The following is an 18,083-nucleotide window of genomic DNA, read 5'->3' on the forward strand; positions in this document are numbered from 1 at the left end:
TGTCGTCTTAACATCTGATCCATAATGAAATTCCTTCACTTCCTCACCATAGCTCCTCAATGATAATATACACTGCTCAAAAAAAAAGGGAACACTAAAATAACACATCCTAGATCTGAATGAATGAAATAATCTTATTAAATACTTTTTTCTTTACATAGTTGAATGTGCTGACAACAAAATCACACAAAAATGATCAATGGAAATCAAATGTATCAACCCATGGAGGTCTGGATTTGTAGTCACTCTCAAAATTAAAGTGGAAAACCACACTACAGGCTGATCCAACTTTGATGTCCTTAAAACAAGTCAAAATGAGGCTCAGTAGTGTGTGTGGCCTCCACGTGCCTGTATGACCTCCCTACAATGCCTGGGCATGCTCCTGATGAGGTGGCGGATGGTCTCCTGAGGGATCTCCTCCCAGACCTGGACTAAAGCATCCGCCAACCCCTGGACAGTCTGTGGTGCAACGTTGCGTTGGTGGATGGAGCGAGACATGATGTCCCAGATGTGCTCAATTGGATTCAGGTCTGGGGAACGGGCGGGCCAGTCCATAGCATCAATGCTTTCCTCTTGCAGGAACTGCTGACACACTCCAGCCACATGAGGTCTAGCATTGTCTTGCATTAGGAGGAACCCAGGGCCAACATTTTCATATATTCACATAATCCATATAGAACGTTAGAAATCCTTAGGTACTCACATCAAACAATCCCTTCTTTTTTTTAAACGATTCTCAATCGACACAAATCAACTTCTCCAAACATACTCCCAGCGGAACCAAAAAACAGACTGTAGTTTCCAGGACCCTGCCCTGCCTGTCATGGGATCCTCCCAGAAAATACAGACTTTTCCACAACTCTCTAAAATAACCTCACGCTCTCCATACCACTCCTTGATATTCTATGACCTAACTCTGTGATATATCGAAACTTCTTATCCAAACTTATATCAAATTATCATACACATTTATTTAAGTTATTTTGCACCCTTCAGATTAAAAGTACTTTCTGCTGTTTGTTCATAAAATAGCCGATGTTGTTCCATTCCACTACTTAACTTCGTTAGCAGACTTTTTCTCCTAATTAATTATATTTCCAGGTCATCGTGCGCTCATTAAATCGCCTGCTTTATACGCCTCTTTCATGTCATCTAAATCCCATTTCGTGTTGTTTACGGCGATATTGTCAATTATATATTTTCACGCTATCTGTAATTGATCCCTTTTAAAAATCCCTTCTTGAGGATACTCATTATCGGTCCATGCTGCTACATCACTGAGATGTGGTTCCCCATAGACAAATCCTAATTTACTTAACATCCATTCGCCCATTCTCTGATTTTTGATACATACTTTTAGTACAGACTTGTTTAAAATACTGATTTGTCTGTAATAATTTCGTCATTTCCTTTCTCTCTCTTCGAGTTAAATGAAGCTCTGATTTATTCTTGTGATTGTCTTGCCAGTGTAGTATCTAGACAATTTATGACTTTGCTGACATTTGCAAAGGGTGTTAGAGGAAGTTGACTCAGCTTGTGGAAGCATCTGGAGAGCATTTATATAGGGGCACCCTAAAACATATATATACTTGGTTGGGACAAAGGACGGAGGTAACAACATATCAGAGATTGGGGCCAGTTGTTCTCCAGATGTCTGCAGAAATCTGTAAATTGACGCTGAAAGTAAAGATGTAATAAACTATTATAATCGAGGACAGTGTCAGCGGATTTCTTGTCATCACAGCATCTCAGCATCGTTCTCGACACTACACCAGATTCCAGTCTACTGAGTTGACACTATAGTTATTATTAGTTCATGCAATATTAGTAATCAAATACTTGAATCAAATCCCCAACTTGATCTTTATTAAAATGTTGTTTGCCTGTTTTGTCATTGGTGCCATGATTCAACATGCTCGTTTTGAGTAATTCACAAAGGACTAATTCTGTACTTCTTTTTATGATGATTTACCACACCAAAGGCCCGTAACCTATCTCTTTATAATGTCTCTATACACTAAGGGATACCTGCGCCCAATCTTTTTATAATGTACTTTAAACATAATGGAATAACACCCACTCTGTTTATAATGCCATTACACATTAAGGGAAGTCCTGCGCCCACTCTGTTTATAATGTCATTACACATTAAGGGAAGTCCTGCGCCCACTCTGTTTATAATGCCATTACACATTAAGGGAAGTCCTGCGCCCACTCTGTTTATAATGCCATTACACATTAAGGGAAGTCCTGCGCCCACTCTGTTTATAATGCCATTACACATTAAGGGAAGTCCTGCACCCACTCATTTATTCTCTGTTGCTTTTTTACTCATTACTCTGAACACACCCTATTTTGAATCATAGCACCATGTCATTGTCTAATTTGATATTTCTCCTTACATATGTTTACATACTTGAAAACCACTCATCTATTCCCCTTAAAAAATATATATTGAATTTTAAACGTTCGTTACAGCTCAGCTTTACCACAGATAAGCAGAATTTGACAATCAGTATAATGAAAGTCTGCTTACCTGTTATTTCAGCTGTAAACTGCATCCTGTTCATTTAGACGCCAATCTGTTATGACGAGTTCCTCTGGTATCAAGTAATTCATGATGCAAGAATATATTTAACACTTAGATGGAGAGTTAATGCAAAGTATTTAATTGATTACGGTACCGGGTTCGTATAACAAACGGCACGTGCTTTGCCTCTTGTCATCCGAACTCTGGACAAAGGAAATCTCTCAGTTTATATATTTCATGTTACACGTTTCTTCAACAACATCTGGTAACCATCAATGGGCACTCCCCACTCTGATGTTATTACCTTGTACCCCAAGTCAGTATATTCCATCTATCAATTATTCTAAGATAAACCCTAGTAAGCTCCCTCGAGATAATGGAATCCTTGGCATTCAGACTCTGTGGCACCATGTGGCACCAAGAGTTACCTATCTAACAGATTTAACTTAGTTCCCACAACACTAAGACAAGACGTTATATCACTTTACATTAGTGTGGTTATTACTGTTAGGTCTAGGGTCAGGGTTAGAGTTACTACATTCAGCAGTAACCCTAACCCTAGCCATATCTAGGACTAAAAAGAGAAGACGTTTCACAATCAGTTCTTTGTATCTCTTCTTAGTCAGACAGAAACCCCCCACATCTTATAGGTGGACGGGGTTATGAACATATCCAATGAATTGTTTTCTGCAACCAGATGAAATGAAACTGCCTTTCAGCAGGAAAAGCTTCTCTAATAATCCTAATCTTTGCTGGGTGTCTTCAGAGACTGAGGTATAGAGACACACTGTCAAGTTAAATCATCTGGCTGTGCTTTCATGTCAAAACAGTTATTCTACTATATTAGGACTATCTCTCTGTATTCACAGATTAAATCCCAAGAGACCAGGAGACCAAAAGGAAGCCTTCAACACTGCATCCCTTCATCCAGTCATAGTAAACAACCTGTCTCTCTCTTTATTGTGACAGATGTAGACACAGCCAACTTCTCTGTGGTGGTTGTTGTTGCTATCAGTGTTAAGGTCAAGGTACAAAGTGATTGACCTCACTCTGACCCATATACAGAGTTCAACCACTCTGATAGACCTCCATCTTGGAACAGAACTCACCAGGCCACAAATTAGAATACATTTAAAGTTGTCAAAACATGTCATCTTCTTTATCCTGTATTGTATATAGCTCTGATTTCACTGTCCTTACACAACTCTTCCTGGTCTATAGAAATGGCCATTGTGGGAAGGAGTGAGTGGATTCTGTGAGATCCAGTCGTCGTTTTTCTTGCGCTGTAAGGACCTGTGTCTCCGGGTGCTCCATGTGATGGCCTACAGTCTGGGCCTGGAGGCTGAGGTCTTCCTGAGTGCAGACAGACACATAGGGAGTGAGTACAGCGCTCTCTCTCTCTCAGGGGGTTATCTATGTACAATCACACCTGGGTGAAGGGCTGCTCAGTCCTAGGAATGTAAAACTGAAGTTCCATGGTAATAGAGTGACACTGACACTCAGATTTTTCACTTTAAAATGTATGTCAAACAAAACTAATGATTGCAAAGTTAAACAAACCTTACACCTTTATGCACAAGGACTACTTTTAACAATATATACACACAAAATAACAAAAACATATTGACTTGAAGAACAGCGCAGATGCAAAGTTTGGTAACAGAATGACGGCACAGTACTGACAACATAGCTGACCTGATGCAGAGGTGGACCAGTGATGTTTTCCTCTCAGTGGTGAGACTTGCCCTTCCATTTGACACACCTTTACCTCATAGGATCATACAATATGTTACAGGCTTATTGCATGTGGAAACAGACCTGCGTTCAAATACTATTTAAAATAATGTTGAATACTTAATAAGCAGTGCTTGATTGAGTTTGCCTGTTGTAATGGAACCAATAGAAAAGTCCTAAAAGTACAAACATCAAAAACTTTTCTCGTTCAGTTAGTCCCTCCCTGTTTCAGCTAATTATCTTCAGTTTGGTGCCTAGTGAATACGACTCAGGTCTCTATGGAAACATCAATGTAAATTCACCTTAGGTTTTTACTCCTCACTTTCCCTTTCAGGTCCATAGGGTTTTGCTGCCCCCTGCTGGAGACTGGAGCACAAGGCAGTCCCTGGCTTTTCTTTGGGCAGCTGGAGGATGAGGCCCTCCTCACCTGTTGTGACGGGTCCAACAAATATCCCCTGGTGAAGGCAGGGTCCTATCTCATCCAACGCTTCAATGACTCTTATGGGAGGCAGTGAGCATTTCCCATGTTAAGCTATGGAATTAATTGTACAGCATTGGATTGGTGTTGGCATGGGGTAGAGGGAGTTTACATATACCAGTCATTTCCTTTTAAATCCATGAAGAGAAGTGGACAAGTTCACACTTAGAAAGGAGATAATAGTTCCACACCCCATGTGTCCTGATAACTACAGGAATGGAACCATATTGAGGTTGTCTGCTTTCTATAGTCTCCCGAGTGGCGCAGTGGTCTAAGGCACTGCATCACAGTGATAGCTGTGCCACTAGAGATCTTGGTTCAAATCCAGGCTCTGTCTTAGCCGTCAGCGACCGGGCGGCGCACAATTGGTCCAGGGTAGGGGAGGGAATGGCCGGCAGGGATGTAGCTCAGTTGGTAGAGCATGGTGTTTGCAATGCCAGGGTTGTGGTTTCGATTCCCATGAGGGCCAGTATGAAAAATATATATAATAACTAGGGGTGTAACGATGTATCGATTTATATTCCTATGATCCAACTACATCGCTCGGCGAGTTGGCCTTTTGGACAACATATATCAATCTAACATCGTTTTAAAATGTAATAAATCGATTGAATCGATACTAGGAAATAACCCATTGGATTTAAGCACGTCAGACTTTATATGGATGTTTTTTCTTAGCACTTTTAATGATAAAGGCTTTAAACATTACTCGATTCAGTCTGCTTATCCGTGACGTCATCGCCCCGCGCCAGCAGCAGCGCAAAGGCGCAAAGACAACAACACATAGCATGGCGGACGACAGAGGAGAAGCCGACGAGCGAGAAATTATCAAGCCACCATTGCGGTCCAGTGTGTGGAAACACTTTGGCTTTTGCAAAGACGGAGATGTTCTAAATAAGTCGCTCGCTGTTTGTAGGATATGTAAAGGTCAAGTAAAGTACAACGGCAACACGACAAATCTCTCCAACCACCTACTAAGGCGCCATGGGATTTCACACAACACCGACCGTCCAGGCACCTCTTGCAGCGTTCCCGCTGCTACAGCAGCGGAAGGTAAAGTCAACTCTGCAGAAGCCTCAGGTCTCGCCTGCATGTTTAGTCAGAGACTAGGCCAAAACTCAGCTCGGGCGAAAAACATCACGGCAACAATTGCCAAGTTTATCTGCAAAGACATGCGACCCTACAGTGTGGTTGAAAATCCGGGATTCTGTGAAATGATTCAAACATTGGAGCCAAGGTACACAATACCAAGCCGACCACACTTCTCAGAAAAGGTTATTCCTGCATTGTACGAAAGTACTAAGAATGATGTGAAGCTGTCGCTTTCTCAAGCTGAACGAGTAGCGATAACGACAGATGGCTGGACGTCATGCTCAAATCAAGGGAATGTGACAATTACCTCTCATCACATTGATCCGGAGTGGAAAATGAAGACCTTTGTTCTGCTAACCAGAGTTTTAAATGAAGCCCATACTGGTAAAAATATTGGCGCGTTACTGCGTGAAGCCTGCATGGAGTGGAAAATCTACGACAAGAATCCTGCCATCGTCACAGATAATGCCAGGAATATGATTGTGGCCGGTGCAGAAGCCCAGTTCAGTCCACACATTACCTGCTTCGCACATACACTCAACCTTGCCTCGCAGAAGGGATTGGGGGTGGACCGTGCTTCCAGGTTGTTGGGGGAAAGTGCGAAAAATTGTTGGATATTTTCACCGCAGCCCGATTGCATGTCACGCCCTACAGGAAAAACAAACTCTGATGGATTTACCAAAACATAAACTGATCCAAGACATAAATCACCAGATGGAACAGTTCATTCGAAATGCTTGAACGTTTTTTGGAACAACAGCCAGCTATAATGGCAACTCTGATGTCCAAGGATCTACGAAAGGGGGTCACAGATGTAGGCACGCTGAGTGAGAGTGATATTGCCAACATGGATGACATTGTTCAGTTGATGGGTCCTGTCAAAATGGCAACCACTGTGATGTGTGAAGAAGACCAGCCAACTCTCTCTGTAATTGCTCCTCTTCAAGCAAAACTGCTGAAACACCTACAGCCATGCGAAGACGACTCAACCCTGGTTGCAGAGATTAAGAGGGTGATGGCCAGTGACCTCTCCACACGCTACAGAGGCACCCAAGATGCTCTCAACATAGGTAATTAATTTGGAGTCTTAATTAAAATCAACTTGGTTAATATTTTAGGTTATTAGACTGTATTAATTTGTAAAATGCCACACCTTTGCGTTTTCAAGTTTGAATTTGAGTTGTTTTTTCATATGGAAAAGTAAACAAGATATCTGCAATACAATTCTTAGTTCATGGTGGCTTTACATCATCACTGTGCCACATTTCTTTTAAACATACTAAAGTTTAATCTTCTGATTATTTTGTGTATGAGGAGGTGGTCATCACTTGCAATTTCAGGTCAACTTAATTTAATAATGCAATGAATGCAATATTCTTGTTCTTTAAACAGCATCAGCGTTGGACCCGCGATTTAAAGAACTGCCCTACCTGGAAAAAGAGGACAGAGAACAGGTCTACACAAAACTGGTTTTTGAGGCAGAAGTGTCCCACCAGGTAACTCTTCTCTCCTCTTTCCTCTGCTCTTTTCTCTTCTCCCCTTTCATTTGTCCTCTCTCAAATCTCATCTGTTCTTTATCTTCCTCTAAATTTATGTGTGCAGTATTACAGAGCAGAAATTTGAACAGTTCACACATTCTTACATCAATAGATGCAAGCAATGGGAAATCAGGAGGAAGACGAGGGAAGCTCAAGCACAAAGCTGTCAGGATTCAATGAAGAGACCACAGGTGTGTTTCATGTGATACCAATAAAAGATTGTTGTTGTTTTGTATTAATGAGAAACATGACTATATTTTGAAATATATTTCTTATATTGTAGCTCCAAATGAGTCACCTCCTTGTAGGAAGAAAGCCTTAGATGCACTGTTTGGCGATTCCTTCACCCAAAGAGAAAGAAAATCCACAAGTGAGACAGCCAGAGCAGAGGTGTTAAGGTACCGAGCAAAAGATGCATTGCCTTTGACTGAAAATGCCATGAAGTGGTGAAGATCTCAGGAGAAATTGCTACCTGTACTTTCCACCCTTGCTAAACGGTACCTGTGCATTCCAGGCACCAGTGTGCCAGCAGAACGAGTTTTTAGTACTGCTGGCGACATAGTGAACGCACAGAGAAGTGTTCTGCAGCCAGATCATGTTGATCAGTTGATATTTTTGAAAAAAAATCAGTAGTCATTGAAGAGTAGCCTAGTAGGTTACACTTGATCTTTTGTTGAATATTGTTTGTTTATAAAAATGAGAGTAGTAGCAGGTTCATCCACTGCTCATTCAACCTGAAGAAATGTTGGTTGCACTTTATTTTTGATATTAATACTGTATTTGTATTGTAATGTTGAAAAACAAAAGCAGAAGTAGCAGGTAAACCTACTGTTAATTCAACCTGAAGAGATGTTGGTTGCACTTTATTTTTGATATTAATATTGTAATATTTTTATGTTGAAAAACAAAAGCAGAAGTAGCAGGTAAACCTACTGTTAATTCAACCTGAAGAGATGTTGGTTGCACTTTATTTTTTATATTAATATTATAATATTTTTATGTTGAAAAACAAAAGCAGAAGTAGCAGGTAAACCTACTGTTGAAATGTTGGTTGCACTTACTGTACTTTTATTGAAAATGTATTGAACATTGAAAATGAGATCAGACAATTTTAACTTCCTGTTAATTCAACCTAAAGTGTTGTTTGCACTTTATTCAAATAAAATGTGAATGCATTTGCCATTCATTGTTGTTTACTTGTTTATTTATATTCATAATTAATTGATACCTGATTCCATTACAAGAAACAGGAATCTAGGAAACTTCACCTGCACTGTCCAGTATCCAGGTATTTATTTCAATCACACTGGTTGAATTTTTGGCTAAAAGGTTACTGAATCGATTTCAAGTCACTGAATAATTTTGGATCGTGTCGTTCTAAATGAACCAATATCGTCCTTGAATCGTATCGACAACCACGAATCGTGATACAAATCGAATCGTTGTTAAAACGAATCGTTACACCCCTAAAAGTAGTGGTCGTAGACATGGAGGGGAGTTGCAGTGAGATTAGTAGAAGAACAGCATCTAGTAAAGATGAGGTCAAGCGTATTGCCTGCCTTGTGAGTAGGGGGGGACGGTGAGAGGGTGAGGTCAAAAGAGGAGAGGAGTGGAAAGAAGGAGGCAGAGAGAAATTAGTCAAAGCTAGACGTAGGGAGGTTAAAGTCACCCAGAACTGTGAGGGGTGAGCCATCCTCAGGAAAGGAATTTATCAAGGCGTCAAGCTCATTGATGAACTCTCCAAGGGAACCTGGAGGGCGATAAATGACAAGGATGTTAAGCTTGAATGGGCTAGTGACTGTGACAACATGGAATTCAAATGAGGAGATAGACAGATGGGTCAGGGGAAAAAGAGAGAATGTCCACTTGGGAGAGATGAGGAGTAGAGAATGTCCACTTGGGAGAGATGAGGATTCCTGTGCCACCACCCCGCTGACCAGATGCTCTCGGGGTATGCGAGAACACATGGTCAGACGAGGAGAGAGCAGTAGGAGTAGCAGTGTTTTCAGTGGTAATCCATGTTTCCGTCAGCGCCAAGAAGTCGAGGGACTGGAGGGTAGCATAGGCTGAGATGAACTCTGCCTTGTTGGCAGCAGAACGGCAGTTCCAGAGGCTGCCTGAGACCTGGAACTCCACGTGGGAGTTGTTGTATCTGTTATTATTACTATACAACTATTAAGTTGTATCTGTGCTAACCAGACATTTACACAATAACTAAATGACCTATTAAGTTGTATCTGTGCCAACAAGACATTTACAGAATAACAAAAAATGGCATCAAACACACATCTTATAACATACCCCGTCTTAAGCAACAAATGCACAATACCAGAAGCATTCCCCAACTCCCTCATGAAATGAAAATGAAGATATGTAGGCTATGCTGTATCAAGTGTGTGAATGCACACTTCTGAGGAGGAAGCTCAGGAGAAATACCCCCTAGTCTGGATAGATGAGCCAGGGAATTTTTTTGTAAATCTCATGCTGGCAACCGTCAATCTGCCAACCGTCAATCTGGCAACCTTCAATCTGGCAACCGGGGGCATATCTGATCCTGTTCATTTCAGCTGAGCTTTCATGCGACCCTCACAGCTTGTATGGAGAGAGAACAGCCATCTAAGAGTACGTTTGACATCAGGGTTCATGTCTCGTGATGTGTCCCAGCAATGGGAGCTGACTTTCTTTCCTAGTCTCTTTTCCTGGTCTCCTTTCTTTGTCTCCTCATCCAATTGGCAAGGATCCCCAGAACCTATTTCTCAATAACATACGGTACGTACTCAGAATGTCTGTGAGGCAGACAGCCCTGTGGCTGATTTCTATATACACCTACTTTAATAGACTGTGCAATGACTGGATTATTGATCACATCCTGAACTAGAGGGCACTATCCCACAGCATTATCCAGCTGAGAATATGTGTTTGAATATGTATTCATGCTGACATATATGCATTTGACTTGTATCTCCATTAAGCTGATGTATTGGCATGCACAGAGACAGAGAGAGGCCGAGAGAGAGAGGGAGGGCGAGAGAGAGAGGGCGAGAGAGGGGGGGAGAGAGAGAGAGAGATATATATATACATCTCAAGCCATGCATGTTTGGATACTGGACGGGTACAATCTCCATACAGGGCAGACTGGGAAACAGGCGCAACCAACCATGGATGGGGTGGGGGTGGGGTGTGGGGAACTTGACGACAACTTGCGGACAGTGGGTTTAGAACAACAATGGCAAAAACTGTATACAAAAAAGTATAAATATACCACCAAAAGGGCACTTGTGAGTGGGAGGGCAAAGGGCAGGTGCTCAGGCACAGGTAGACCCCTATCTGTGAATGAGGTTTCATTTCCAGTTTTTAGGACTACAAACTGGCGAGCTCTATGGCCACAACCATCTGTGACAATCTAAAGAGAGAAAGAATGCTTTGAGTACAAAACTGTGGATACATTAGAGACCATTAGAGACCATTTTCTCTGGCATGCTCAATTCTCTTAGCATATCTATCAAGTCTAATGCGACAAAATAATTGTGGAGAATCTAAGGCTGGTGACAATTTTTTTTTGAAAGTCTTGGCAAAACTAGAGGTTAGGAATCTGGGCTAATATCCATACAGTTTCTCTCTAGCAAAACACAGAACACAGAATTGGTCTTGACCTGACCCTTAAAAACAATGTGCACACACAAACATTTGATGCTAAAATTATTTTTATTATTTTATAATGCTTGAAGAATTTTATATAGAAATGGATATAGAAAACAAGGGAAAGAATGAGAATGAATTTCAGAAAATATGTGTAAAATTGCAGAGGTCACTTGTTAGCAAGGAAAACGTCAGGAACTGAAAAAATACAAAAAGGTATCATTGTTAGAATCATGTAATACTGTGTGTCAAACAAACTTCAGTCATCAGCTTTAACATTCTCTGAGTTGTAACATTCTCCTCTCTTACCTATGCATTATGCCTTCGTTTTTCTGCACACAAGGGTTTTCAAGAATGTAGCCAAGCGATTTTTCCCAGCTGCAAATATAGAGACATCAGAGAGAGAGAGAGAGAGAGAGAGAGAGAGAGAGAGAGAGAGAGAGAGAGAGAGAGAGAGAGAGAGAGAGAGAGAGAGAGAGAGAGAGAGAGAGAGAGAGAGAGAGAGAGAGAGAGAGAGAGATGTTGATTCAACGTCATCACATAAAAACAAAATTGGGTGGAAAGAAAGGTGATTCAACCAGAAAACTCCACTGATATCAGACAGCTAAATGCGTCGTTAGATTCTTTTTTGCCCTTCCGCGTCACTTTCTACACAGAAGACATCCGCTAAACATAGAATCAAGCTGTTTATCTGTCTCTCTGTGACTGACGATAACTTCGGCAGGAAGTTGACTACAAATACAAAGTTGCCAATATCTTTGCAATTCAACAAGCGAAGGATAAAAATATGCTTCAACTGAAAACCGAGATGACTGCATTAGAAAATAAATCCAGTAGGCTGTATAGGCCTATATTTCAATCATATTGAAATCAATTTCATGTTCAGTCAATTTACTTCTATTTGTAGGCTACACTGTCTGTAATTTTTGACATCTTCGGCCATTATAAAAACGATACATCGTTAAAAAACTAGTAAGCTTAAGTTCCATCGCTATCAGGAAACCGGGCCCTGGTCTTTACCTTTGCACTTTGCTGGCTGGTCCTTCTGAGGGTTCAGAGTCTTTGACTCAGTTGCAGTAACCATGGAGACATCTGACAAGACAAAGGAAAATGGGGGATGTTAATACCATGAGAGAGAGAGAGAGAGAGAGAGAGAGAGAGAGAGAGAGAGAGAGAGAGAGAGAGAGAGAGAGAGAGAGAGAGAGAGAGAGAGATTGGAAATATACATCATCGCTGTTATTTAGAGCCTAGTGTGTCTCAGTAAGTATGGCATGGCGCTTGCAACACCAGGGTTGTGGGTTCGATTCCCACGTGGGGCCAGTATAAAAAGTATGAGAGTGTGTGAGTGAGAGTGTAGCTTTGACTATATACAGACTCAGTGAGCATAGCCTTGCTATTTAGAGAGGCCGCCGTAGGCACTGCCCACAAAATGAGGTGGAATCCCTCAGATTACACAGACCCACAAAGAATTTTGAACTATTTGCCCATTGTTACAACACTGTATATAGACGTAATATGACATTTGAAATGTCTTTATTATTTTGGAACTTCTGAGTGTAATGTTTACTGTTAATATTTATTGTTTATTTCTCTTTTGTTTACTACCTACTTCACTTGCTTTGACAATGTTAACATACGTTTCCCATGCCAATAAAGCCCTTAAATTGAAATTGAATTGAGAGAGAGAGAGAGAGAGAGACCACATTTACACCCTCCACACTCTAATTGACAAACAAGTCAACCAAAACAAAGGCAAAATCTACTCGTGCTTTGTAGACTTCAAGAAAGCATTTGATTCAATTTTGCACTAAGGTATTTTATTATAAACGAATAGTAAGTGGTATTGGAGGGAAAACATATGATGTTATTAAATCAATGTACACTAAAAACAACTTAAAATCGGCAACAAGCCGAGACTTCTTCTCTCAGGGACGTGGAGTGAAACAGGGCTGCCCAATAAGTGCAACACTATTTAACCTCTATGAATTGGCAAAAACATTAGAAGAATCGGCAGCACCTGGTCTCACCCTACACAACACTGAAATCAAGTGTCTGCTGTACGCAGATGACCTGGTGCAACTGTCTCCCACTTAGGAGGGGTTACAGCAGCATCTAGATCATCTGCTCAGGTTCTGTCAGACCTGGGCTCTGACCTTTAATCTAAAAAAAAACCGAATATAATGATATTCCAAAAAAGGTCAGGAAATCAGGATGACAAATATAAATTCTACGTAAATTACAAAATTACACGTATCTAGGACTAAATATCAGCAACACAGGTAGCTTTCACATGGCTGTGAATGAGCTGAGAGACAAAGCAAGAAGAGCCATTAAAAGGAATATTAAAATCGAAATTCCAATTAGAATCTGGCTCAATCAGTTATAGAACCAAGTGCTCTATATGGCAGCGAAGTATGAGGTCCGCTCTCTAATAATGAATTTCTCTCTGTCTCTCTCTCTCTGTCTCGCTCTTTCTCTCTCTCTCTCTCTCTTTCTCTGTCTCTCTCTCTGTTTCTCTCTCTGTCTCTCTCTCTCTGTGTCTCTCTCTCTGTCTCTCTGTATCTCTCTGTCTCTCTCTTTCTCTCTCTCTTTCTCTCTCTCGTCCTTTTTTGTCTCCCTCTCTCTATATCTCTCGTCCTTTTTATCTTTGCACTGTGTCATCAAATACTTTGTGAAAAGTCTGTCCCTCTCTATACCCCTTCATGTTTTACCTTTGCATTTTGCTGACTGTTGATCATGCGGGTCCTTCCTCTTTAACCCTGATGCAGTGAAAATAGAGTAATCTAAGGACAGAAAAGGAATATATATGAATGGAGATTTGATAGGACAATAACACACAGCAGTAAAAGTAGAGTTAAGTCCTATAGGCTGTTTCAATGCACCAGAGGAGTAGTCACACATAACTCAGTACCTTAGTGAGATACACTGCTGTTACTTAAATGTAATACAGTTTTATTAGCCTCCCCATGGGGATTAAGATGGCATCGTCTGAGTACAACGTGATGCTAAACCACCCTGAAGGATGCAAAGCAGAAACATCTGTGTACGCTATCCCTCATGCAGTGAAAAAGACAAAAACAAAAACAAAAAAAAATGACGTCAGCTTTATGCGACATCTTTTTGAGTGCGGACCATCACACTTTATTGCTTATTTGAATTTAAGGGTTTTACGCACCAACCTAACTTTAGGGAGAGCGCGAGGGTGCTCTTTGCTTTTAAACCACAGAGAATGAAATGTTTTGTGTTTGAGTCCCTTGTCACTTTGCCTGGTCCTACCTTTACATTGTGGTTGTCTGGTCTGTTTGCCTGTCAATTCCGGATTCTCTACCCTGTCCAGGTGTTCCTGTAAGGCCTTCTCATTCCTCAGCCTGCGCTGCTCTTCTTTAGACAGCACCTCCTCCTCCTTTCTCTTTCCCTCTATCTCTTTGGCCTGGTCTTTATCTCTCCTATCCTTCTGACAAGGCCCCCTTCTCCCCTCTTCTGCCATCCTCTCAAATTTGTCCATAATGAGCTCTGCATCTGTCTTTGGCGCTGTTACTTTGTCATTCCCATCTTTCTTTTGGACACTCTCACTTTTATTACTCACTTTGACCTGGGGGACCTTGGCCACGCCTTGACTGCTCGTGGAAAACACAGAGAAATCTGAGAGAGAGAGAGAGAGAGAGAGAGAAAGAGAGAGAGAGAGAGAGAGAGAGAGAGAGAGAGAGAGAGAGAGAGAGAGAGAGAGAGAGAGAGAGAGAGAGAGAAGCTTTGACTATATACAGACTCAGTGAGCATAGCCTTGCTATTGAGAGAGGCCGCCGTAGGCACTGCCCACAAAATGAGGTGGAATCCCTCAGATTACACAGACCCACAAAGAATTTTGAACTATTTGCCCATCGTTACAACACTGTATATAGACGTAATATGACATTTGAAATGTCTTTATTCTTTTGGAACTTCTGAGTGTAATGTTTACTGTTAATATTTATTGTTTATTTCTCTTTTGTTTACTACCTACTTCACTTGCTTTGACAATGTTAACATACGTTTCCCATGCCAATAAAGCCCTTAAATTGAAATTGAAATTGAATTGAGAGAGAGAGAGAGAGAGAGAGAGAGACCACATTTACACCCTCCACACTCTAATTGACAAACAAGTCAACCAAAACAAAGGCAAAATCTACTCGTGTTTTGTAGACTTCAAGAAAGCATTTGATTCAATTTTGCACTAAGGTATTTTATTACAAACAAATAGTAAGTGGTATTGGAGGGAAAACATATGATGTTATTAAATCAATGTACACTAAAAACAACTTAAAATCGGCAACAAGCCGAGACTTCTTCTCTCAGGGACGTGGAGTGAAACAGGGCTGCCCAATAAGTGCAACACTATTTAACCTCTATGAATTGGCAAAAACATTAGAAGAATCGGCAGCACCTGGTCTCACCCTACACAACACTGAAATCAAGTGTCTGCTGTACGCAGATGACCTGGTGCAACTGTCTCCCACTTAGGAGGTGTTACAGCAGCATCAAGATCATCTGCACAGGTTCTGTCAGACCTGGGCTCTGACCGTTAATCTAAAAAAATATATATATATAATGATATTCCAAAAAAAGGTCAGGAAATCAGGATGACAAATATAAATTCTATTTGGACACAGTTCTATTAGAACACACCAAAAATTACACGTATCTAGGACTAAATATCAGCAACACAGGTAGCTTTCACATGGCTGTGAATGAGCTGAGAGACAAAGCAAGAAGAGCCATTAAAAGGAATATTAAAATCGAAATTCCAATTAGAATCTGGCTCAATCAGTTATAGAACCAAGCGCTCTATATGGCAGCGAAGTATGGGGTCCGCTCTCTAATAATGAATTTCTCTCTGTCTCTCTCTCTCTGTCTCGCTCTTTCTCTCTCTCTCTCTCTCTCTCTCTCTGTGTCTCTCTCTCTGTCTCTCTGTCTCTCTCTGTCTCTCTCTCTCTCTCTCTTTCTCTCTCTCTCTCTCTCTTTCTCTCTCTCGTCCTTTTTTGTCTCCCTCTCTCTAGATCTCTCGTCCTTTTTATCTTTGCACTGTGTCATCAAATACTTTGTGAAAAGTCTGTCCCTCTCTATCCCCCTTCATGTTTTACCTTTGCATTTTGCTGACTGTTGATCATGCGGGTCCTTGCTCTTTAGCCCTGATGCAGTGAAAATAGAGTAATCTAAGGACAGAAAAGGAATATATATGAATGGAGATTTGATAGGACAATAACACACAGCAGTAAAAGTAGAGTTAAGTCCTATAGGCTGTTTCAATGCACCAGAGGAGTAGTCACACATAACTCAGTACCTTAGTGAGATACACTGCTGTTACTTAAATGTAATACAGTTTTATTAGCCTCCCCATGGGGATTAAGATGGCATCGTCTGAGTACAACGTGATGCTAAACCACCCTGAAGGATGCAAAGCAGAAACATCTGTGTACGCTATCCCTCATGCAGTGAAAAAGACAAAAACAAAAACAAAAAAAATGACGTCAGCTTTATGCGACATCTTTTTGAGTGCGGACCATCACACTTTATTGCTTATTTGAATTTAAGGGTTTTACGCACCAACCTAACTTTAGGGAGAGCGCGAGGGTGCTCTTTGCTTTTAAACCACAGAGAATGAAATGTTTTGTGTTTGAGTCCCTTGTCACTTTGCCTGGTCCTACCTTTACATTGTGGTTGTCTGGTCTGTTTGCCTGTCAATTCCGGATTCTCTACCCTGTCCAGGTGTTCCTGTAAGTTCTTCTCATTCCTCAGCCTGCGCTGCTCTTCTTTAGACAGCACCTCCTCCTCCTTTCTCTTTCCCTCTATCTCTTTGGCCTGGTCTTTATCTCTCCTATCCTTCTGACAAGGCCCCCTTCTCCCCTCTTCTGTCATCCTCTCAAATTTGTCCATAATGAGCTCTGCATCTGTCTTTGGCGCTGTTACTTTGTCATTCCCATCTTTCTTTTGGACACTCTCACTTTTATTACTCACTTTGACCTGGGTGACCTTGGCCACGCCTTGACTGCTCGTGGAAAACACAGAGAAATCTGAGAGAGAGAGAGAGAGAGAGAGAGAGAGAGAGAGAGAGAGAGAGAGAGAGAGAGAGAGAGAGATGCTTTGACTATATACAGACTCAGTGAGCATAGCCTTGCTATTGAGAGAGGCCGCCGTAGGCACTGCCCACAAAATGAGGTGGAATCCCTCAGATTACACAGACCCACAAAGAATTTTGAACTATTTGCCCATCGTTACAACACTGTATATAGACGTAATATGACATTTGAAATGTCTTTATTCTTTTGGAACTTCTGAGTGTAATGTTTACTGTTAATATTTATTGTTTATTTCTCTTTTGTTTACTACCTACTTCACTTGCTTTGACAATGTTAACATACGTTTCCCATGCCAATAAACCCCTTAAATTGAATTTGAATTGAGAGAGAGAGAGAGAGAGAGAGAGAGAGACCACATTTACACCCTCCACACTCTAATTGACAAACAAGTCAACCAAAACAAAGGCAAAATCTACTCGTGTTTTGTAGACTTCAAGAAAGCATTTGATTCAATTTTGCACTAAGGTATTTTATTACAAACGAATAGTAAGTGGTATTGGAGGGAAAACATATGATGTTATTAAATCAATGTACACTAAAAACAACTTAAAATCGGCAACAAGCCGAGACTTCTTCTCTCAGGGACGTGGAGTGAAACAGGGCTGCCCAATAAGTGCAACACTATTTAACCTCTATGAATTGGCAAAAACATTAGAAGAATCGGCAGCACCTGGTCTCACCCTACACAACACTGAAATCAAGTGTCTGCTGTACGCAGATGACCTGGTGCAACTGGCTCCCACTTAGGAGGGGTTACAGCAGCATCTAGATCATCTGCACAGGTTCTGTCAGACCTGGGCTCTGACCGTTAATCAAAAAAAAAATGAATATAATGATATTCCAAAAAAAGGTCAGGAAATCAGGATGACAAATATACATTCTATTTGGACACAGTTCTATTAGAACACACCAAAAAGTACACGTATCTAGCACTAAATATCAATAACACAGGTAGCTTT

The 18,083-nt window shown here is 41.0% G+C and overlaps 2 protein-coding genes across 2 annotated transcripts in view; one reads left to right on the forward strand and one right to left on the reverse strand.

The window, feature by feature from the left end:
- The first annotated feature begins 6,430 nt into the window (after window positions 1-6,430).
- Window positions 6,431-7,822, forward strand: LOC121559856 (E3 SUMO-protein ligase ZBED1-like). Its single transcript, XM_045212734.1, has 4 exons — window positions 6,431-6,904; window positions 7,227-7,330; window positions 7,485-7,563; window positions 7,656-7,822. The coding sequence occupies exons 1-4, from the start codon at window positions 6,568-6,570 to the stop codon at window positions 7,820-7,822; spliced, it is 687 nt and encodes a 228-aa protein (XP_045068669.1). The 5' UTR covers window positions 6,431-6,567.
- A 3,334-nt stretch (window positions 7,823-11,156) lies between these two features.
- LOC121556711 (calponin homology domain-containing protein DDB_G0272472-like) overlaps window positions 11,157-18,083 on the reverse strand; it is a 376,372-nt gene continuing 369,445 nt past the window's right edge. Inside the window, exons 7-12 of the mRNA XM_045212722.1 lie at window positions 16,693-17,058; window positions 16,129-16,200; window positions 14,288-14,653; window positions 13,723-13,794; window positions 12,032-12,103; window positions 11,157-11,389 (exon numbers count right to left, since the gene is read on the reverse strand). Coding sequence (XP_045068657.1) covers window positions 11,328-11,389; window positions 12,032-12,103; window positions 13,723-13,794; window positions 14,288-14,653; window positions 16,129-16,200; window positions 16,693-17,058 — 1,010 coding nt within the window. The 3' untranslated portion in view covers window positions 11,157-11,327. The remainder of the gene's footprint in view (window positions 11,390-12,031; window positions 12,104-13,722; window positions 13,795-14,287; window positions 14,654-16,128; window positions 16,201-16,692; window positions 17,059-18,083) is intronic.

The sequence above is a fragment of the Coregonus clupeaformis genome, unplaced genomic scaffold, assembly GCF_020615455.1.
Source record: "Coregonus clupeaformis isolate EN_2021a unplaced genomic scaffold, ASM2061545v1 scaf0046, whole genome shotgun sequence".
Lineage (NCBI taxonomy): Eukaryota > Metazoa > Chordata > Actinopteri > Salmoniformes > Salmonidae > Coregonus > Coregonus clupeaformis.

Bases quoted from the DNA above. Each gene is read 5' to 3' on its own strand.
- LOC121559856 (XM_045212734.1), top strand. From the start codon at position 6,568: ATGCTTGAACGTTTTTTGGAACAACAGCCAGCTATAATGGCAACTCTG. The intron at 6,905-7,226 runs GTAATTAATTTG...TTCTTTAAACAG, and splicing joins CCAAGATGCTCTCAACATAG to CATCAGCGTTGGACCCGCGA. The intron at 7,564-7,655 runs GTGTGTTTCATG...CTTATATTGTAG, and splicing joins ATTCAATGAAGAGACCACAG to CTCCAAATGAGTCACCTCCT.